Here is a 22,105-nt window from a genome sequence, read left to right as displayed (position 1 = left end):
TTCAGCACTGTTTGGTAGAAAGTTGCCTCCAGGGACTGAGGTATCCCCTTTGCAGAGAATAAATGCAACCTCAAAGGGCATTTGTCAGCATCTTTCAGTTCTGGAGAACAGCTAGCTGGCTGGCTGGGGATCTCAGCACCAACCATCCTCAACTGTGGGGAAAGGGCGACCTCTGCCGGCCATGGAGATTACTGCCACCAGCACCCCAGAGTGTGGGTAGAGGAAGCAGCCCTGGCACTTACTTTGTTCATGACCCAGTCAGCATCTTCAATCGCTCTTTTAATAATCTGCTGGATTCTCTCAGGGTTGTCTTCATCTGCGTGAACCTGGAAACTCTGGTAGTTTAAGCATAAAGAAAGACAACTAGGCATAGTTCATGGGACCAGCAGCTTCAGAGCCACTGCTATGGGCCACTGCTGGGTGTCTTATACACAGCAACCCTCTCATAATCACTTGTAATTACCCCACTTAGAGATGAGAAAACAGGGGCTCAGAAATTGTAATCTACCACTAAGCAGCGGTCAGTATTTGAATCCCAGTCTACCGGACTGTAGAGTCCATCCTCTAGCCAGCCATCAGGGCAGTCATGAAAAGAAAGACTGGCCCACAAGCCACCTAAAAATCAAGCTGGACCCAAAGGCTATCAGGCAGTGGGGGCCAAAGGGAAACTTAGGTCCCTGTGTTTAACTTGGTCCTCATGGGAAGCTGCTTCACCAAGGTGGGATATCTGCATGGGCTTCCCAACAGAGAGGACTGAGCTGCTCTTGGCTCGGCGCTAGAAAAGCAAAGAGGGACAGGAGGAGAGGCAAGCAACGTATAGGGTGGCTTTGGGAAATCCAGCCAGGCCCAGTGCAGAGCAGGGGCTGCTGTCTGTCACCCTTGAGAAACAACCTGAGATTCAGGCTCATGGATGCAGCACTCAAGTCACTTCCACAAGAACGGTAAGACCCCTTCTCCTCCTCCTACAGCTCACTCCCTTTCCACCCCCAACCACCACCACCCGGGCAGCCCTCCCTTCCTGACTCTCGAGACAGCCAGTGCTCCCTTCTCCATGTTTTCTCAGCTCTCTGTTACTACTACTACTTTTTTTGCTTTCCACATTATATTTGTATTAATTTTAGCTTTAAACTTACTTGGAAATAACTTCTAACTTACAGAAAAGTTGCAAGAATCATTTTTAAATTCTCTACTAGAATCACCAGTTGTTAACATTTTGCCACATTCACTTTAATCGTTTTCTCCTTATACATGTGTATAATTTATTTCGGAAGCGTTTGAGAGTAAGTTACAGATATCATGACCTGAATCCCTAAATATTTTTTAGTGTGTTGTTTTCTAACAAGAGCATTTTCTTATATAACAGTAATCAAACACAGATAATTTAACAGTGATCTAACACTATTTTCTAACCTAAAGCCCAGATTCCAACTCATGATTTGGCCCAGTAATGGCCTTTACAAAAACCATTATTATTATTTTTTTGGTCCAGGATCCAATCTGGGATCACATGTTACATTTAGTTGTCATGTCTCTTTAGTCCCTTTTAATCCAGAGCAGTGCCTCGGCTTTTCTTGGCGTTTCATGTCATTGACTTTTTTTTTTCCTCAGAGGAAGAGTTTATTACTAGGTGCATAGCAGGAGAACAGACGGCCTGTTGGCTCAAAATCTGTCACCCTGAATTTAGGGGGGGGTCAAGGTTTTCGTGGATTTTAGCAAGGGGAGATGAGGTCATTACAATTTCAAATAGCAAGGTCTAAGCAGAACAGGAGACAGGATTATTATCATTTCAATTGGAGAGGAGGGGAGGCAGAGTGTAACTGATACAATCTACAAATGAAATAGTTAATGGCTGACTTTAAATTCTTCATTAATATTAGGACTTTGCCCTATAAGTTACTTAAAGAAAATGACCAGATAAAAGTAATAACAGCTTTTAACAATCAAAAAGGCACAAGATAAGGGCTTTTACAATAATTTCAGATATCAGGGCAGGTGAATTATAGTTAAGGGATTTCAGGTATTCCCCTCTGTCTACTTCAATCTACAGAAAGCAAAAGGAGTATCTATATAAAGATATCATCTATATAATGAATATATATTAATGAAAATCATCCCTTAAGTCTTAACTTCTCAGTTACAATTCCTCCCTCTCATTTGATAATTCTCTCTCAATCTTGAAGGATATCTGAGGGAAGACACTTCTAACTGCTTCAAGGTTACAAAGGGGTGTTGTCATTAAGGGGCAAAGGAATGAAATGATGAAACTAGTTGTTCTTGGTCAGCCCAGTATTTCTAGGTTACAGAGCTCCTCTGGCATTAGAACAATGCTCTGCAATGTTAGGGAGTTATGTCCCGCAATGCCAGGGCCAGGCTTATACCCCTGGAAACTGACATTGGCATTTTTGATGAGTGCAGGACAGTTTGGCAGAATGTCCCTCAATTTGGGTTGTCTGATGCTTTCTCATGATTAAATTCAGGTTGGTGCACTGTTAACAGGAATGCCACCAAAATGATGCTGTGTCCCGTACCATATTTTAATTATCCATTGAGCTGCCTTGCTCAAGCTTCGGCAGATCTGGCATGCTAGATAATGTACCCTCTGTTTCCTGGTCAGAAATCGGGGAGAGGACAGAGGACCCAGACTGATCTTTGGTAAGATTCCTGTCACTCTTACCAAACTGCTGCCCAACCCCTGAAAAAGCACCCCTGCCCCACCATTAGAGAACCCTCCTTCCCAGGCCCACCTGCCTGACGGCGTGTTTGTAATGCTCCTGGATGCCCTTGGTGGGGAGCTACCAGCAACAGCACAATAGGTATCGCTACAGCTGCAGTGGCCTCTGGACCAGCTCTGCCCCCGGCAGTGGGGCCATCCTTGACACCCTCTGCCCCTGAAAAACACAGTGTCATTCCTAAGGCATCTCAACTGACATGCAGGTTCCAGAAGTCTGGGAACAGCCTTGATTCAGCAGGGAGTCCAGGTCTCCCTCATCCCATGCCCCTTTGCACTGGGAGCCAGACCTAGGCATGCCCCCAGGGACCAAGGGCGAGAAAGGAGGGAGATGTGCAGCCTCATCCCTGGTGTCCTCTACCTGGAAAGGACTGACAGGAGAAGGGGAGAAGGGGTGATAGGTGGGAAGACCTACATGACAACCTCTGGGAAACCTGCTGTGACTTCAGTGAGGGCATCACACAATAGAGGCTCCCAGATGTCTAAGCCTCACTACTCAAAGTGTGGTCCTGGACCCAGAGCATTCCATCAGCTGGAAGCTTGTTAGAAATGCAGAATCTCAGGCCCTAGTCCAGATCAAAAGACAGAACCTGCATTTTTTTGCAGGGGTGGGGGGGTAGGGTGGTGGTACATGGTCCAGGAATCAAACCTGGGTCTCCCACATGGAAGGTGAGCATTCTACCACTAAACCACCGGGGCACCCTAGAACCTGCATTTTAACAAGATCTCCAAGAAAATCAAATGCACATTAAAGTTTAAAAAGACAGGTCCAGAGGGCTCTGCATGAAAAGGAAGCTGCACATGGATTTGTCGTGGTACATCAGGGCTTGGATGAATGGTTTCATTTTATTGTGTCATCAGTAAGAATGCTGTTAATGCTGTTGAACTGTTCTATTCACTTTACATGCAATTAATGCATTTAATCCTATATCCTATAAGGTTGGTATTATTATTATTGAGCCAGATTTGCTCATAAGAAAGCTGAGGCATAGAAAGGTCAAGTAACTTGTCCAAAATCACATAGCTAGTAAGGGTGGGGCTGGGATTTGAACCTATCTAGTCTGGCTCCAAAGCTCACTTTCTATAAACAGCTTCATGGAGGTATGGTTGACATGCAATCAACTGTGCATATTTAATTATACCAGTTTGAGAAATTTTGGCAGAGGTATACATCTAATAAACCATCACCACAATCAAGATAATGAACAGCTCCATCACTCTAAAAATTTTCGTGTCTATTTGCAATCCTTCACTCTTGGCTTCTCCACTTCATCTTATTCCCAAACAACCACTGGTCTGCTTTCCATCACTTTAGATTAATCTGCATTTTCTAGGGTTTCATATAAATGTAATCATACAACATACAATCTTGCATGTCTGCAGAGCTTATACTGGCACCTCTATTATACCATCTCTCTCCAAAGAACCCACAACTCCAGCCTCATCTCTTTTTTTTTTTTTTAAAGCAGGAATCTAGGTTTTTTAAATGGTAGATTTTAGAATGCAAGAACTTGTGAAGCTCCCATTAAGTGCCCTCCAGCCCACGCCTATCCCCATCTCTGGGCTCACTGCCCTGTCAGCTCCTGCCTGGGCCTCTGCCACAGCATCTTGTCCCTTGTCTTACCTCCAGCCTGTCACTCCCAGTCTCCTCCACACTGATGTCTGAATGAGCCAATGACTGATTGAGCAGCCAAACCTACCTCCTGGGCCAATCCCTGCACTCACACCACAGTCAGCTATAAGGAACTCTCACAGATTCTCTAAACTATCAAGGACCTGACCCCTCTGTGTCTTGGCACACGAGTTCCCCGAGCCTTAAGCTCTCCCATTTATCCTTCCAGATCCAACTCAGGCTCATTTGCTCTGGGAAGCCCTCCCTGACTGTCTATCCCTGGGGACAAAGGGAACCACTCCATCCTCTGGGATGTGGCCAACCTGCCCGGGATTTATCTTCTGCTATCTCAGACCCCAGCACTGACCCAGGCTTTCCACAGGCTTTATGAGCTGTTTGTTGAACTGAATGGAATCTAATATCTCCTCTGTACAGACCTACCCTCTATGCGAGAGGCTTCCTGTGTTCCAGATGAAGGAGCTAAAAGACAGACATTAAGTGATTGGTCTTAGGTTTAAAGTAAGATAAGAAGAAAGACAGGCCACCCACCCATCCATCCATCCACACATACACAAAATAAAAGAACCAAAAAGAACCAGAATACTAAATTTCTGACATCCTTCAACTAAGAAAGGGTCCTTATTAAGCAGCTGGTTTCAGGTGTGCCTTCATCCCATTTCCAGCATGTTATCTTCCTGGCTAGGTTAGCCAATTCTTTTTGGTTCTGGGAGCTCTTGTTCTGACCCTGGGGTGGTCAGGTGGTTGCTGCCCCATGGTCCATGCTCTCTTCTGGTAACAAGTTGGTGGGCCTAGGGAGTGAGTGGTGAGAGATGCAGATGAGGAAAGGAGGCAAGAGCCAGATCTAAAGGCTTTGTGAGCCCTGGAAAGGAATCTGGTTTTTAATCCGTAAACCAGCATTTCTAAACTTCAGTATCGCTTTTATGATTTTTGCTATATCCACATCTCAACTGCATTATTATTTGCTTAATGCATTTTTTTTTTGGCAGGGGGAGGGGCATGGTCCGGGAATCGAACCCGGGTCTCCCGTACAAAAGGCGGGCATTCTACCACTGAACCACCCGTGCACCTGCCTAATGCACTTTTAAAACTCAGTTTTAACCCCATTCATCTTTTAAACAGTTTAAAGCAATAATGCCCATGAAACTGTAGGATTTTTTTTCCCTATCACAATAAAATAAATACAAATTCATTACAATAAGAAGATGTTGGCCCACATGCTGCTTAAAACACTTCAGGTACTTGTTTCACATTTTGGGAAAAGCTGCCATAAATGATGGCACGGAGCAGGGCGGGTGTGGATGTTAGGGTTTCTAGGCAGGAACGACACAATGAGAATTATGTTCTGGAAAGATCATTCTGGCTGTTGTATGAGAACAGATTGGAGCAAAATGGATCAGAAGACAGAGAGACTAGCTAGAGAACTGCTGCAGTTGTCCAGGACAGATGGGATAACTCTAAACCAAGGATGTGCAGTGGGAATGGAGAAGAGATTAATTTGAGGGGGTGCGCTCAGAAGTAGACCAATGGGCTGGGACTAAAGGAGGAAGAGGAAAGTGGGTTGATTCTGAAGGTTTTAGCTTGGGAAGATGGAGGTGCCATAAGTCAGGGAGCCCAGATTAGGAGTTTAAGGTCAAGTTCAGAGGGGAGGATAAATTAGTATCCCCAGGGCCACAGTGCCTGATTCCTACCTTAGCATTGCTGCTATGGGCTCACTGCCCCTTAGATAATATAAACCCACATTTTAAATTAAATTAAAACATTTTTAATTTAGCTTCTCTAAGTGGACCCACACGTGTATGTTCTACTAGTTATTAATGAGAGTGACTAAGTATTATAATTGAGCTGAAAATAATCTCCCACCCATGCTTGCTATGTTGGTTACTAAGTATTGCTTGGGCTTTTAAAGTAATGAAATAAAGTTGTGCTCTTTCCAAATGTTAATTTTGAAGACTGCAGATGGTAACCATCTGTTACATGACTAGCATTTTACAATATTTGATTAGCACTTTATATAGTTTGGGGAAGCCTCCCGTTGAGTCTGCCTATCAAGGTTGAGACTTTGGTGGTATGTCCCCTGCGGCCGCCCTTGAAGGGCTCGGCCACCCTTGTGTGAGGTTCCCCTGTTTGAGCTAAAGGGTGTCTAGTCAGACTGGAGCTGTGGAGACCCATCCTCGTTTGTGCTCCTCCTCAGAGCTGGAACTAACATAGCCCACGATGGAAAGAGAATATGGAAAGTCAGGAAATGTCCAGCCAACAGGATTTTCTTGGTTGGAAATGACAAAACAACAAACTCAAGCCATCTTTGGCGAAAGGGAATTAATTGCCTGAGGACACTGAAAAGTCTAGGGGTGGGGTTCCATTCAGGTGGATAGTTTTAGGGCTCAAATGAATTTTGGGGGCATGGTTTCTGTCAGGGTCTCAGCTCTGCCTTCTGCTATCTTATCTTCACTCTCGGGCTTCAAGAAGAGACAAGACTAAGAGAGTATCAGCTTCTCTCAGTTTCGACTTTCATGCAAAAGAACTGGACTTTGCAGAGGTGTTGAGATTCTCTCACTGGACCAGCTTCAGTCTTGTGCCCATCCCTGGGCCAACCCCTGTGACCATGCAGATGCAGGGCTCTGCTTGGCCAGGCCAGGGCACCCCCACCTCCTGACCTGAGACACGGAGAGGAGTGGACCCCGAGTGGAAGAGCCGGGGCTGTTATCTCAAAACAGCATCACCCCACTACTCTAGCTTAGGCTTCATCATCTGGTACCTGGATTACTGCAGAGAACCTGCCTGCTTGCGGCCCCCATCCAGCCATCCTCTATATGGCAGTCACAGTGCTGCAGCTAATTTCCAGATGGAAAGTCTCACAACTGTTTATTAAATGATAGTATAAATTAGTCCTAATTATTAATTTTCTTAAGTATAAAATAATGCTGCGCTTATGTAGGAGAATGTCCTCATTCTTAGGAGATGCAGGTTGAAGTATTTAGAGAAGTGATGTATCCTCATGTTCAATACTTCAGCAAAAGACAACACATATAGAGAAAAGATAGAGTGAGAAGGATAAAGCAAATATGGCAAAACAGTAAAAACTGTGTTTAGATGGCAGGTGTGAAGGTGGACATTGTGCTATTTCAATTTTTATGTATTTTGAAAACTTTCATAATAAAAAGTTATTTTAGAAAATCCTTCCACAGCTTCCTGTCACCTAACAGATAGTCTTAAACATTTAGGATATTAATTCCTAAAGCCTCCTTGTCTGTTCAGGTTCATCTCTCATCCCTCCTCCACCTCCCAGGTTCACTGACAGACCGTCTGTAGTTCCTTTAATAATAATAATTATTATTAATCATATTAATTGCTCACAGCCACTGCAGCTGCCTTACTGAACACTAATCATGTGATAGGCATCATTCTAAACACTTTACATGGAACACTTCATGAAAGAGATACCATTATGCTCTTCTTTTACAGATAAAGAAACAGAAACAAAGAGAGGGTAGGTAATTTGCCCCGGGTCGCAGAGCTCTGCGGTTTGAAGCCAGCGAGTCTATCTCCAGAGTCCGTGTCTCATCCCCCAGCGGACTCGCCCTGCTGTGGACATCTGTGCTTCTTCCTTACACCCCACTCCCCAGCCTGCCCCATTTCCTTTTAAGGGCTGACTTCTTCCCATTGAGGTAGGTCTGGTGGGACTGTCATCAGTGGCTCCCTCTTTCCCAGCCACACAGAAAGCAGGAGTGTGCCCACCTCTAGGAACAGGCTCTTGGACAGGGTTACAGAGAGCCTGAAAGGGAGTCCGTGCAACCTGGCGGCAGTGTGCCCTGATGAGCCTGAAAGCAGCTGGTCTTCCAGAACTGCCCAGACTCCTGCCCAGGGCCGAGCCTGGTTCTATGAGCTCCTGACATGCTTTTGATCAGTTCCTCTTTGGTTAAGTCCTCCTGTCCCCTTTCGTCCCCCCAGACCTAGGCTCTCTCCCTATCTGTTCACCCTCAGCTGTTGGACCTGCTTTGGTCAGTAGGAATCACTCTGTGCTCTCAGCGTTTGCCTTTCTGCTTCCCCACCAGACTCAACTGCTTGAGGGTTAAGTACTGTGTCAAATTCCTCCATTTCTGCTCCCCCAATGCCCAGCACAGCACCTGGCCTGTAGTGGGCTTCTCCATAAATGCTTGCTGGTGTAATAACCTCAAATTCCAAAACCCAATGACCAATTCCCACCCTTGAGAAAACAGCAGCTCCTCGTTCACCTGCTCTCAGACCCTAAGGTTCCAAATGTGGCTGAGACAGTCCATGCACCTGCCCACTAAACAGTGATGTGGGCCTGTAAAATTCTACTTACTGTTCTTAATGCCTGCCCTTAGGACTAAGTCTTGGCTAACCTACCCCAACTCTGGTCTAGGAGATTCAGACTATCCCAGATTCAACTATCCCAGCCCCCAGTGTTTTCTTTCCCAAGGTAATCATCCTGAAGATGCTATTATCTCCTGGTGCTTCTCCATTCCACTCACCCAACTCTGGTCACACACTCCCATTACCAATCGTCCTTTTAAATGTATTATCTAGTAAAACAAAAACAAAAATAAAAAAATCTGTTTGGTTACACTCTGACCAGCTGCAAGGACAGTGGCACTGTCACATCCTTTGACCTGAGAATTTAAGGATTGTAGCTCAGACTGCATTCTCTCCTCTGGTCCTTGCATCAACCTAGCATTTGGCTCAAATGTACCTTTTTATGTGAACTCTTCTAAATTTCCCCATGATGTCTTTTATTAGTTCTCTCCAGAGTCACAGTTTGCTACAATCTCTGGGGTGCCTGATTCTGTCTGTTACCCAACTCAACTCAATACACCAATAACAGAAACAATCACATACCAGGTACAAATGGAGTACAAAGAGAGAGAGATTATCCCTAGCATGCTGGAAGCTTCTGGCACCCAGTCAATGCCATCCAGAGCATCCAGCTTGGGTACGGCTCTGGACTCAGGCCTGGGACCACAGGGACAAATGCCCTGACATGGCCCTTCTACAGACTGGATGGAATGTCTTACTCCCCACCATTCAGAGAATGGCTAGTAGGTGCAGGTAAGTGGTGAGAGCCTTACGTGTGTTATCTCAATCACAGCAATCTCGTGGGGGTGGTATCATCAGGCCTGTTCTATAGATGAGGAAACTGGGGCTCTGAGAGGTTAAAAGGAACATGCAAGAGGCCACCTGGCTGGTACGTGGTAGAATGAAGAAAAAGAAAAGCCTGGGTCTGGCTCACCCCAAAGTCCATGCGCTTAACTGCTTATCAGCACCATCTGCTATGTCAAGCTCCAGGTTGTTCACAGATGAGGGGCAAGGACCCCACAGAGAAGCCTCCCTAGGACTTGTGAAGGACCAAGACCTGTGCATCTCTGAAAGCACCCGGCAGTACTATTATCTTATCTGATACTTACTGCTCAAGCTTCTCCACCAAACCTTATGCCTATGCCTTTTAAAAACCGAAGGACATCAGCTATAGCGTTCCCCTGCTCTAGATGAAAAAAGATAAGTCAAAAGGCTGAGCTTAGTCACATAGACAAAGAAAAGAGGTAACTAAAAAAAGAAAGAAAAAAAGAACCCTCCTAGGAAATCCAAAGGAGACTCTAGCAGAACAAGGAAAAGAGAGAAAATAAAGACACAAAGGGAATTTCCTGGGAGCCAAGTGGAACCACTGGCACAGATGCTGAGAGAAAGGCCTTAACCCCACTGTCTCTTTTCCTAATATGTGCCTGGAAAGAAGACATCTAAAAAATAAGTAGGAAAAAGCCATATATTAAAAAAAAAGAAAAAAAAAAAGAAGAAGAAGAGAATGGAACTGCAGAAAATAACCAGAAATTATGCCCTATTAAGCACTATGAGCTAAATTAAGCCTGCACAGGCCATTTTTAAAACAGGCAATTACTCTTCTTGATGGGGAAAGTTGCAAAATAGGAATGGCGCGGTTTTCCTCCCCACCCACTCCCCAAGTCTAGGGCTCCATCTTGCACATATACTTTCTCTCTCCCAAGCCAGAGAAGGCACAGCCCTCCTTGCCTCCCCCAGTCCTTCTCCCCCATCCCCAAGGCCCTCAAGTCACCCCACTCACCCCCATGGGCACCACCTCAGCTCTGAGCTAGGTAACGAGCCATCGTGAGGACTATCCAAACACCCCCGGGCACTCTTTCCTCCCACAACACCACCCAGGAACACTTCCTACAAAACACCCTGTCACTCCCCTTCTCAAAACCTCTATAGAGGGCTCGTTGCCCACAGGTTCAAGGTCTCCCATGGATCTCATCTTCTCTCAACCTTCCCACGCGTCTCACATTTTAGCCATGCACTGAACTAAGGTTAAGTTCATGGTCTTCGGAATCAGACAGTCCAGGTTCAAATCCTAGTTCTTTCACTTGCCACTTGTGAGGCTCTGGGCAAGTTTCTTAACTTCTATCTCAACATCTGTCTCGCATCTGTAAATGGGAACTGTTGTGGGGATTAAACACCTGGCAAGTGCCTAGCACATACTCTGGGCTTACTATTGTTGTGATTAATACCATTTCTAACATGCCATGCTCTTCAACATCTTCCCTTCCTCTACCTTGAATGCTTCACCCACCGCAAGAATTCCTCTTCACCCTTAGAGTTCTAGCTCCTACATCCTGTCCTTGAGGCTTCTGTCCCAGACTGTTCAGGCCCATTATAGGGCCATCACACTCTACGGTGATCATGTATGTAACACTGATGGAAGAAGACACAGCAGGATTTGGAGATAAATGACTCTAGTTTAGGAACCTACCGCTGCCATCTAGAAGCTGTGTGATCCTGGGTAACTTGCTTCACCTCTCTGAACTTTTGCTTCCTCCCCTATAAACTAGAAAACAAAATAACTACCTCATTGGAGTTCCATAAGGATCAAGTAAGCTAACATATGTAAAGTGCCTGTACAGGGGCTGGTGCATATTAGGTGCTAAAACAACATCTTATCCTTTCTTTCTTTACCCAGTTATGTGTATTCTTTGCTGACTAAAAGCTTCCAGTGGGCAGGGAAGCTGTCACATTCATCACCATATCCCCTGTACAACTAATACCTGGAACATAACAGAAGCTCAGTAAATGTTTGTTAATCAATGCAATCAGTTCCCATCTACCAGAGAGGAAACTAAAGACAGGAGAAAAATAATTGCCACCAGTGGCAAGCCAGCTGGTGGCACAGCCAGATCCTGAACTTGGGACATTTGGCTCTGAATCCTTTGCTCTTCTTATCACACCTACTGCCTCAGAGGCACACTGACCACCAAATGTCACACGGCTCTAAGCCTTTGCCAATTTAAAGAGAACTGGGTGAGCTATCCCTCGCTTAGTGAAGAGCTAGGGTTCTTGACAAATGGACATTTAGTCTGGGGTCAGAAAGACAAAGTAGATTTGGCTGGATGAAGATGGGTGAAGGCCTAAAGGAGAGAGGGGCCTCCAGGCCTGTAGTGTGGCAGCAGCCCAGGGAGAGGGGGAGGGCAAGCAGAAGACGAGGCTGTGGAGGAAGGCAGGGTCAGATCTGGAAAGGCCTGGTCAGTCCTGGTTAGGAGAGAAGAGTAGTGCTAAGTTCCATCAACTGATAACTGGATAAACAAAGTATGGGAGTGGTACATCTGTATAAGAGAATCGTATTCAGTAATAAAAAGGAATGAAGTACTGATATATGCTATAATATGGATGAACCTTGACAATATGTTAAGAAGCCAGTCACAGAGGGCCACATATTGCATAATTCCATTTATATGAAATGTCCAGAATAGATAAATCTATAGAGATAAAGCAATTAACCATTGCCTAGGACTAGCAAAAATGGAAGTTTGGGGAGACAGTAACAGCCAAAGTATAAGGTGTTTCTCTTTGGGGCAATGAAAATGTTCTGAAATCATGGTGATGGATGCTCGCGATTCTGTGAATATACTAATAGACACAGACTGTACACATTAAATGAGTGAACTGTATGTGAAATAAATCTCAATAAAGCTGTTTTTTTCTTAAAAAGGATTAATCCTAAGGGCTAGGGGGTTCTGCCACAGTTACTTGATATATAATGCAGGAGCATAAATCAGAACACTAAGGTTATGCCAGGTAAGGGAGCTCACAGATGCCTCAGACAGATGGCTGCGGAAGGGCCACATCTACTTTTTTTTTTTTTTGCATGGCCAGGTACCAGGAAAGGAACCCCAGTCTCCGGCACAGCAGGCGAAAACACTGCCACTGAGCCACCGTGTACAAATTTAAAAAAATGTTTTTTTCATGAGGAAGAACAAAGGAACGTTATTACTGAGGGTGCTGAAAATAGATGGTAATTCATATTTTAAAATTTTACCTTACGTGTGAGACTAAAGCAAAATGTTTATCTGGATATTTCATATGCAAAGAGAAATAAATTCAAGCCAGGGTAGTGTGGTAGTTTGGGGTTAAAACTAACGCCAATTTTACCGAATTATGTTTCTAAAGATAGACCTTTTACACTCCACAAATGCATCCTATGAGCACTACAGATACTTTAAGATATCTATGAAACAAAAAGCAGAAACTAAGAGCAACCCACAATCCCATCACTGAATACACCCACTATGAATATTTAGTTTCCTATTTTCAATTTATTTTGATGAATAAATAAGCTATAGTTACATGCAGACACAGTATTTACCATATATGACATTTAAAACATTAAAGATTTATAATTTGGATCAGTCTTTATATGGCACGAAATCTACCTAAATATTAAAACTATGTGTATGTTCTTACACATTAAAATAGTTTGAGAAAGACATCTCTTTTGAATATACTTCCATAATAGTCCATCTTAAGAAAACTTATATGCAAATTTCCTCCCTAGTTTGTATTTAGGTTTCCAATCCTTTTGTGTTAATCTAAAGCTATACTGAAATGAACAGTGACATGGAATATTCAGGGATGTGTCTGTGAGGACATTTTTCATTAGTAGAGGTAGTAAACCTATTTGATTCATGCACTCAGCTGCTTTCCCTCGAGGGGCTACCAGAAGCATATATCACAGACCTATGTAGCTGGGACCATCTTTTTTTACTGTATTCACAACATCTCCAATGATCATTGATTTTTCTTTACTTCAATCAGTAAGTAAAATAACGTTACCTCATTTTGGCTTTCACTTGTCCTTGGATCATTCATGCATTCTTTGGGATCTACTGGTTAGGGCAAATTCTTCTTTACTGATAGGTTTCCTTCTGCCAAGTTTCTTTTTTTCATTGATATGTTCATCCTTTTCTGATAAATTTGTAAGAGACTTAGAAACTAGGAATGTGTAACCTTTGCTTTTTAAAACAATGGGGCCCACAAAAACACCCCAATTAGAAAACACTTCCTAAACCCAAAAAGCCCAAACTACTCCCAAAGAGGGGTTGACAGATTGGGGGAGAGGCTGTGGCCTAATCAGTCTGGGGGAAGGCAGGCCTAAGGGGGAGGGTTAAGCAGAGCATCTGTGCGGCCAAAAATGCTTGGTCTTAAATAGAGGCTTAGAATGCTCAGTGTGGCTAGAACCCACCAGGACCAGCCAAGGCAGGAACTGCAGAGTCATAGGAAACCCACCTTTCTTGCCGTGAAGCAAGCTTTTTCTGAATAAACATAAGGAGGTGAGAGTTCACGCAAAAGAGATGAAAACTTTTCCAAACTGGTAAGAGAGGGGTCACCTCAGTGCTAAGGGGGGTTGGTAATTGGAGGTTTCACCTGCCCTTTCAGTTTGTGTCTGAATCCAATCCTGAAGACTTCTTCAATGAGCTCCTAAGAAACACTCCTTAGAGTGCATCTCATCAGATGAAGCTTAGCCTAATGATCTTATTACTGCTTTTTTGTTGTTCTTCTAACAACTTTTCTGTTCAGCAAAATATCTTTGTCCCATTTTCCTTAAATAATCCCAGCAATGCTTTGCCCCGGTCTCCTGACATCCACTTTTCGGCACACCAGAATGTATTCCTTATAAATACTGTTGGAGACAGAAATCTAACATGGCATCATTATTTCCATCCTTTTGTGATTGATCCTTGTATGGTCTCCTACCCTTTACTGCATGAGAAACTTATGACTGGATGGGATGTCACTACCATGAGTAGGTGTCTACTCGGTTGACAGGGAGTTCATCAGCTTGGAGAATGTCTGGGGTAGGCTTGACCTGATCAGGTGAGCCTGGAAAGGGGACTGGATCCTTCATGAAGTCACAGCTTGGAGATATGAGAGGTCATATAGAGAGGACCAAATGGGAAGGCTCTGAGAGTGGCCTCTAGGGGCTGAAAGCAGAATTTGGTCAACAAGTAGCAACACAAGGAAGTTGTCAGTTGTCTAACCACCAAGGAATGTACCTGCCAACAGCCTGAGAAGGTGTGGGAGCTTCCCTACTAAAGACTCCAGTTAGCTCTCAGCCAGCCAACACTTTGATCTGTTTCGTGACACCCTGAGCAGAGGACGTGACCACTCTGCTCAGACTTCTGACCTGCAGAAACCCTGAGGTAATCAGTTTGTGTTGTTTGAAATGTGGTGGTAATTTCTTACACAGCGATCAAAAACTAACTCCAACACTAAGGACTCAATGGGCATGTGAAGAAAAATGGGTCTCAAAGGGGAACACCGGGATGAGGCCAGCATGGCAGCTCGGGGAAGGGCTTGGTGCCAGCAAGGATTCTTTGTGTTCCATCTTCTCCTGTTTAACGTCTGACCGCCTTGGCTAGCCCCCCTAGGATCTTTGAACTCCCGTCGAGTTGCAGGTAATGTCAAATCTGTTTCTGAAGCTAAAATCTTGCCGGGCCCACTGGTATGGAGTTTTCTGGCCATCAGGTTAAAGAATTCACTACTATTTCTCTCCGGTTCTTCTGGCGCTATTATGAAAAATAATCAGGCAGTCAAATCTGGGGAAGCACATGTGCGAAGGATGGCTTCTCACTTGACGTTTTCTGATTTTGGTCCTAGTTCTCGTTCCTTTCTAAAAGAAAGGGGTACGCTCTAATAACCCCAGATTACTTAGCCCCTGTGGGGATGTTTTGGTCAAGTTAAATTGAATTATCTCAAGGAGAAACATGAACAGCTCCCAAATTAAAATTATTTGCTAAATGAGATATTTTGACAAATAGCTCCTAGTTCAGCAAAATGAAAAAAAAAAGCTTGTGCTCCCACTGGCTGCTTTAGCTTTCTCTCCTTGACTGTGCTGGCTGCTTTTCTCTGTTTCTGGCAGTGCTGCTAAAAACCCTTTCTGCCTTCTCTCCTCCCCTCCTCAAGCTCGACCTCTGGCCCAGCCCCCCTATCCTTTAAATATTAGCCCATCGGACCCAGCCCCAATATCCTCCCTGACCTCAAAATCAAATCTAAGGGAACTGAAACTAAGAACCGCACAGAATCACAGATGCTCAGTACTCCTTTGTTTCTTGGGTCCCCAGTATTAGAGAGAGTAGGGTCCAGCAGGAGTAACCCTGGGGAGGCCTGCTTCTGTGCTGTAAGGAGAGGACACTGGATTGACTAGCTGTGCAAACCTCCCTTTAAGTGTGTATGTAACAGAACTACCGGAAATGGTGGTGGACATGGAGCACATGTGACAAAAACAAAAGAATTGAAGGTGCAGTGAAGTAGGAGTGTGCAGATTTCCACCTCCCATTTAAAAACAAGCTTGTAGGAACACTAAATAAGACAGATAATAAAATAGAGGTGGTAGGCTGTCAGTTCTGAAAATTATGAACTAAAAAAATATGAGAGTTGGGGGGAGACAGAGGCCAAACCAAATGTGACAGCTATGTTAGTTAAAAAATGAATAAGTAAATAAAAGATCAGGATCCAAACTCCTGAAATCCCTGGAAGAACATTGAGAAATAACCAATGCAATTAAAGTATTGGCAAAAGGTCAAAAGGTCAAACCCGTGCGAAACCTCTCTAAGAGCCCTACTTAGCCAGCAAGTGAAACTATCATTGTAAAGGAATATTCTGCTGGGGAATTCTTTAAATTGGAAACAACTTCCTCTAATAGCCAAAATTTGACATTCTGGCCTGTATGTGCCTAAAATGTCCACACCTGCTAAGGAAATTCCCTTATGATTACATGAAAAGAATGAGCAGGAAGGAGGGCGAAGGCCTTAGGAATCTCTGTCAACTTCTCTACTTTGATAACTAGGATGCAGAATTGTGAGCTAGTCCTGGCTTGACTCTAACTCAGTGCCTTATACTAGTGGGAAGACACCCCTACACTGCAGGCTAACATGCCCCGGAAGGTTTTGACAAAAGTGTGAAAACAAAATACCATCATGCACTTCAAAACTCATCTAAAATTACATCTTTTATTTTGGGGGGCAAAGGGGCAGTATAAGATCTGGAGTGCAGGTGGGCCTGTCAAGGGTCAGGGTCATGCCAGGCAGGAGGAAAGGCTCAGGGCTGGAACTTGCCTGGGGCTGGGAGGCTCCGGGTCACTGGTGGGAGGGAAGTGGCTGCTGGACTGGCCTGGTCTCCCTGGGGATGGCTAAGCCACCTGACCAGCTGGAGACAGGCAGGGGGACCCTAAGGCCGACAGGCATCAGGGCCACTTAGAAGCAGCCCCTTGACCATTTGAGCCCCTTCTTCTTCCTGCGAAGAAGGATGGAGTGGGCTCTCTTCTTCATTTTCCTCCCCCCAAAATGGGCAGGTCTCTCTCCAGCCAACACAACAAGCAATCTCACCACCCTCCCCCTGTCTACGTGGGACATGACTCCCAGGGGTGTGGACCTTCCTGGCAACATGGGACAGAAATCCTAGAATGAGCTGAGACTCAGCATCAAGGGATTGAGAAAAACCCTAGAATGAGCTGAAACTCAGCATCAAGGGATTGAGAAAACCTTCTCAACCAAAAGGGGGAAGAGTGAAGTGAGACAAAGTGTCAATGGCTGAGAGATTCCAAACAGAGTCAAGAGGTTATTCTAACGCATTGAGTAGATATCACCTTGTTATTCAAGATGTAATGGAGAGGCTGGAGGGAACTGCCTGAAAATGTAGAGCTGTGTTCCAGTAGCCATGTTTCCTGATGATGATTGAACAATGATACAGCTTTCACAATGTGACTGTGTGATAGTGAAAACCTTGTGTCTGATGCTCCTTTCATCTACCTTGTCAACAAATGAGTAGAACATATGGAATAAAAATAAATAATAGGGGGAACAAATGTTAAAATAAATTTAGTTTGAAATGCTAGTGATCAGTGAAAGCAAGGGGTAAGGGGTAAGGTAGGTATAATCTTTCTTTTTTTTCCCCAGTTTTCATTTTATTTCTTTTTCTATTGTCTTTTTATTTCTTTTTCTGAATGGATGCAAATGTTCTAAGAAATTATGAATATGCAAATAAATGATGATATTGTGAATTACTGATTATTTATGTTAATGTTTTATTTTGTGTGTTAAGTCTTTTTTAATTAATAAATAAATGGAAAGAAAATAAAAATAAAAATAAATTTGAAAAACAAATCGGCAGACACCTGCTTCTCCTGGCCATCAGGGCATTTGGAGATGAGGCCCACACTCATTTCCAAGTGAGACTGGGAGGCATCGGCCTCATGTCCAGGGTGTGAGACAGCTGCGACTCCACTGCTGAGGTCACGCCCAAGCTGGAGCTGGACACTGGGCAGGGAGGCCCCGCTGCAGCTGGGCTCAGCGCTGAGCTCCTGGGGGCTGGATAGAAGGGTGCCTAAGCTGGGGCCGGTGCCAGGGACCCATCCACTCCTGCCTGGGTGTACTGCCCTCAGTGCTTGGGCCACCCTGCCAATGGCTCCTGCAGACCACGGGAGACCTGAACCCCAGGCACCAGAGAGATCACTCAGCATCTCCTATTTCCATCGTGGGACACCCAGGCCCAGAACGAAGGGAGCATGATGCTGTCACAGGGCTGGTCAAGAGAGGAGAAGAGTCCCCAACACTGAAGTGTCAACACCCTGAGGCAATGCTGAGTCCGAAAAGACACTGCGCCCTGAGGCAGCTGCAACTGCCGGCCTGGAAAGGGAACTCACCCTGCGCTCCAAGGCTTGACAACATCTGGGAGATTTGGGGCATTGAGTGTGTTGCTGGCCAACAGGGCAGGGGGCTCCCGCTCACAAGACAGATGGTAGCTACAGGGCAGAGGGCTGCTGTGAGGTTACAGAAAGCCACAGCTCATGGCGGGGCCTTGCTGCTGCTACCCTCTGCCCTGGTCTTACCACTCAGACTCGATGAGCTGATCCACAGCCCAAAACCAGGCCTTAAATTCCTCCATGTGCCAAAAGTAGATGTAGCTGCATCCCTCCTGGAGGCACTTGATCCTGGAAATGACCTTGTATTCCTGGGGCAGAGAGAAGAAGAAGATGGAGAAGAGGCCAGGGTGGCCTTGCTGGGTGGGATAGGGGGGCTGCAGCTGGGGTCTGTGGATTTGGTCACAGGAGCCGCCTCCTTCCCTGCACTCTCATCCAAGGCCTCCCTGGTCTCAGCCCAGGATTCTCACAGACCCTCCTGCAGGGAAATGTCCTGGATGCCAGCACCTCCCCAACCCCTGTGGGGAAGTTCTACCTCGTCTCTGTGAAACAAACTCTCCTGGTGAGAAACTGAAAGTGGATGGAGCAATAGGACGTCATGCCCTGTGAGCCTCAGACCCTCCCTGCTGCACCTCAACCCTGCAGTGATGCCCCCAGCTCCTCACCTTCAGTCCTATTTGGTAATTTATCAATCTCCCCTGCAAGACACAAAGCCAGGTCCATCAGCAGAGGCTCCAAAAGGCCCTGACCAGACCCCTCACCCTCTCCTGTGCACTATTGGGAGGGCCCACCAGGGCCAAGCCAGTCCTCGGAGGGCTCAGACCTATTCAGGAATCTGGGTGCCAGAACAGGGGGCCCTGGGCAGAGGTGTAGGGATCTTCCACCTAACCCACTCTGAAGGCAGATGGGGAGACTGCGGGTCAGGCAGGAAGGGACTCAGCAGTGGTCTCACCACGGAGGGGCCGACTCCACTCTCCCCCCATGCCCACACCTGAGGGACAGTCTGTGCCCAGCTCAGCCAGGAGGGGATGTGGGAGGGGGGCAAGGCCTATGGCTTCTGCCTACCCTTTGCTTCCGTGGCTGGAAGGGGGACATGATGCCTCAGCTCCCAGGGCTCCTATGGATGAGCTGGGCCCTGGGCTGAGAGCACAGGGCTCAGGGAGGGGCTCTCTCCCTTATGCTGATGGGACTCGACACCCTCTTCCTGGCCCCAAGTCCTACTCACTTCCTGAGAGTTAGTGGGAGCTAACTGAAGGGAGGCCAGCTCTGACAGGAGTGTCCACAGGTGGGGAACGGTGGGCTGGGGGAAAACAGTGGCATCAGGTGTGGGATGGAGTGCCCAAGCCCACTGGAACCCACCCAAGGCCCCCACCCTGAAGTCTCTTTCCCTCAATCCCCTTCCCCAACCCAGACCTCACTCTGCCAACATCTGGGGCTCTCAGCCACCTCCTACTGAGTTCCCCTCCAATCCCTTGGACCGCAAGAGCACTGCTAGTCACCTCCTAGCGATGGCTCTTGGCAATTCACAAAGCAGTATGAGGTTGCTCAACCATCTCGCCCAGATCCACCTTCAGTTGGGTCTGCCAAGGCCTTCCTTTGACTGCGAACAATCAGGGCCTCCTATACACTACCTGCTCAAACCTCCATCTCAGGGTCCAGAGTATGGCATGTCTAATGGAGGCTCCCCAGGCTCAGGGGCACAGAAAGCAGTGGTGCAATAAGGAGTGAGCCCTGTACAGTCATGGATGCCAACCCCACCCTGACCCTCACTGTCCTCAGGCACCCTCACTCTCTCCCACAGTGGCCTCTCTTGCTCTCTCCTTGGTATCACCTCCCTGGTGGACTCCTTAGAGATCCTCTCCTGCCAGGGTAGACAAGGTCAGGGAAGCCAACCTCCCCTCACCCCATCAGCCCACCAGCCTGACTGGGGTTTGGACAGCCTGGAGGTGTCAATTGACAGAAATGCTGCTGTCACCAATCGCCAGCCCTGACTGGGATACAACTGAGGAGCAGCACTCCCTGTGGTGTGACATTAACCAAGAGGGCTGACCACCCAGAGTTTGCTGTGTCATGTGCAAAGTACAGGCATGAAATGTGCCCCAGACAACCGAGTGTTCCATAATGTTGTCAGGGTGCTCTCTCCAGCGCCTTCTCCCATCAGAACCAGAGGAAAGCTCAACCACATTCCTGTGCTCTCTTGAACCCCTGTGGGCTCCCTTGTGAGGAAGGTAGCAGAGCGCGGACTCACAGCATTTCCACATGAGGAACAGAGGCCCCACAGGGCCGTCACTTGCCCCTGGTCCTGCTGGGAGTCCGAGGAGTGATTGACTCTGCCAAGCTTGGTCTGAGCTGAAGGCAACTCAGCACTCAGCACCACTGCCCAGGGTGGTTTTCCCACCCTCATGCTTTGTGGCCGACAACCCAGTGTGGTGAGCCATGCAGGGAGAAGGAGGAGGTGGCTCTCAAGCTGTGGTTGTCCAGCCCTGCCATCCTGAGCCCACTGGAGTCTCTGACCTCCATCGCTGCCCAAGGCCATGCCAAACACCTGTCCTCACCAAGGAGCCCCTTAGGAAATTCCCTCTGGCCAGAACTCTCTATGTCCGCACAGCGATGGACATAATTTCAGAAATCCTCCAAACAATTCTCATCCCAAGCCGGGGCATATGTCACTACCCATGTGGCATTAGGAGGATTGTCCTACTGCTCAGAAGGACACCGGCTAAACCCTTCCATTTACCATCTCTTCCTGAAATGGCCCAGCTACTTCTCCCGTACCCAAGGACCAGCGCCTCCTGTCCCCAAACTGCCCCTGAGCCCTGCCCAGCCAAACAAATCCCTCTCCCTTTTAGTCTAGGCAAGACCGGCCTCTGGTCTTGTAATTTTCCAAGGAATATTCCCACCATGGCGCCACCACCTGCCTCCACTTTACCTGGCCTGGCAGTTCTCTTTTCAGGGAGGTTTTACTCCTCATTTGCCCAGGGTGACAAATGCTGTCCCTTTGGGGAGGAGAAAGAACAGAATATTTGGGGGTGGTAAGAATGGGTGTGAGTGGAAATCCATTTGATTTTAGACTTCAGGGATCCCAGGGGCCTGGATGAATGGGTTGGAAACTGAGTGACGATAAACCCTCCATAGCATGTGGGGACCCATTTGCCATGTCAAATGAGACGCCTTCCGACCTCCTTTTGATGTTGGTTGCACAAAGCAATGCAGTGGCTTGGAGAAAACTCTCAAAATGTTTCCCCAAGTTTTGCCTATGACTTGACAGATCAGCCACTCTATTTGCAGGTAGGGCTGCTGAGGTCACATGGGGACTTAGACCCTGCACCCATGCCATTGTCAGCCACAGGAGGTACTACCAATCAGTAGGCCTAAGGCCACTGGGGGGGAAATGCCCTGCCCTTGGCAAGATCCCTGGTTCCCCAGTGGCTGCTGTGGAGAGGGCCAGCCCACCTGGAAGCTTCCTTCCATGTCTGCGTCAGTTGCTGGATGGAGTTGCTCCAGAGAGCAGACAGGATTTCATGCAGGGATGCAAAGTTCTGGAGCACTTGGCACTCCTGGGGAAGGAGAAAGGAATGAGTTGAGAAGGGGGAATGAGCTGGCATCTCCACTTCTGGATGACCTTGACATGCAGAAAGACCCCAAGGGTACAGCCTGTGCCCAGCCCATGACACAACTCAGGGAGGAGGGCGTTAGCTCCAACTGAGGAGGGAGAAGAGGTAGAAAGTGAGTGTCCCAGTCCTGG

At 46.7% G+C, this 22,105-nt stretch overlaps 1 protein-coding gene and 1 non-coding gene across 9 annotated transcripts in view; both read right to left on the bottom strand.

The window, feature by feature from the left end:
• The window catches only part of LOC143687851 (ral guanine nucleotide dissociation stimulator-like), a 29,578-nt gene that overhangs the window by 1,519 nt on the left and 5,954 nt on the right, over positions 1 to 22,105 (bottom strand). For 4 of the 8 annotated variants that reach the window (XM_077165229.1, XM_077165231.1, XM_077165233.1 and 1 more), the window contains 9 exons: positions 21,814 to 21,917; positions 21,290 to 21,356; positions 19,586 to 19,660; positions 19,026 to 19,058; positions 18,550 to 18,671; positions 18,364 to 18,462; positions 17,836 to 18,028; positions 13,497 to 13,628; positions 4,383 to 5,149 (listed from right to left, as the gene is read on the bottom strand). In XM_077165229.1, coding sequence (XP_077021344.1) covers positions 13,554 to 13,628; positions 17,836 to 18,028; positions 18,364 to 18,462; positions 18,550 to 18,671; positions 19,026 to 19,058; positions 19,586 to 19,660; positions 21,290 to 21,356; positions 21,814 to 21,917 — 768 coding nt within the window. In that variant the 3' untranslated portion in view covers positions 4,383 to 5,149; positions 13,497 to 13,553. Of the gene's footprint in view, positions 1 to 242; positions 336 to 2,750; positions 2,889 to 4,382; positions 5,150 to 13,496; positions 13,629 to 17,835; positions 18,029 to 18,363; positions 18,463 to 18,549; positions 18,672 to 19,025; positions 19,059 to 19,585; positions 19,661 to 21,289; positions 21,357 to 21,813; positions 21,918 to 22,105 lie in introns of those variants that run through there. The other 4 variants (XM_077165228.1, XM_077165230.1, XM_077165234.1 and 1 more) reach the window with 4 other exon arrangements.
• On the bottom strand, positions 5,355 to 5,425 carry TRNAK-UUU (transfer RNA lysine (anticodon UUU)). The gene has a single exon. It is a non-coding gene; the product is annotated as a tRNA-Lys (tRNA).

Source organism: Tamandua tetradactyla, chromosome 6 (genome assembly GCF_023851605.1).
Source record: "Tamandua tetradactyla isolate mTamTet1 chromosome 6, mTamTet1.pri, whole genome shotgun sequence".
In the NCBI taxonomy this organism is placed as follows: domain Eukaryota; kingdom Metazoa; phylum Chordata; class Mammalia; order Pilosa; family Myrmecophagidae; genus Tamandua; species Tamandua tetradactyla.
The sequence above is the reverse complement of the archived record's forward strand: the minus strand, read 5'-3'. Positions and strand labels throughout refer to the sequence as shown.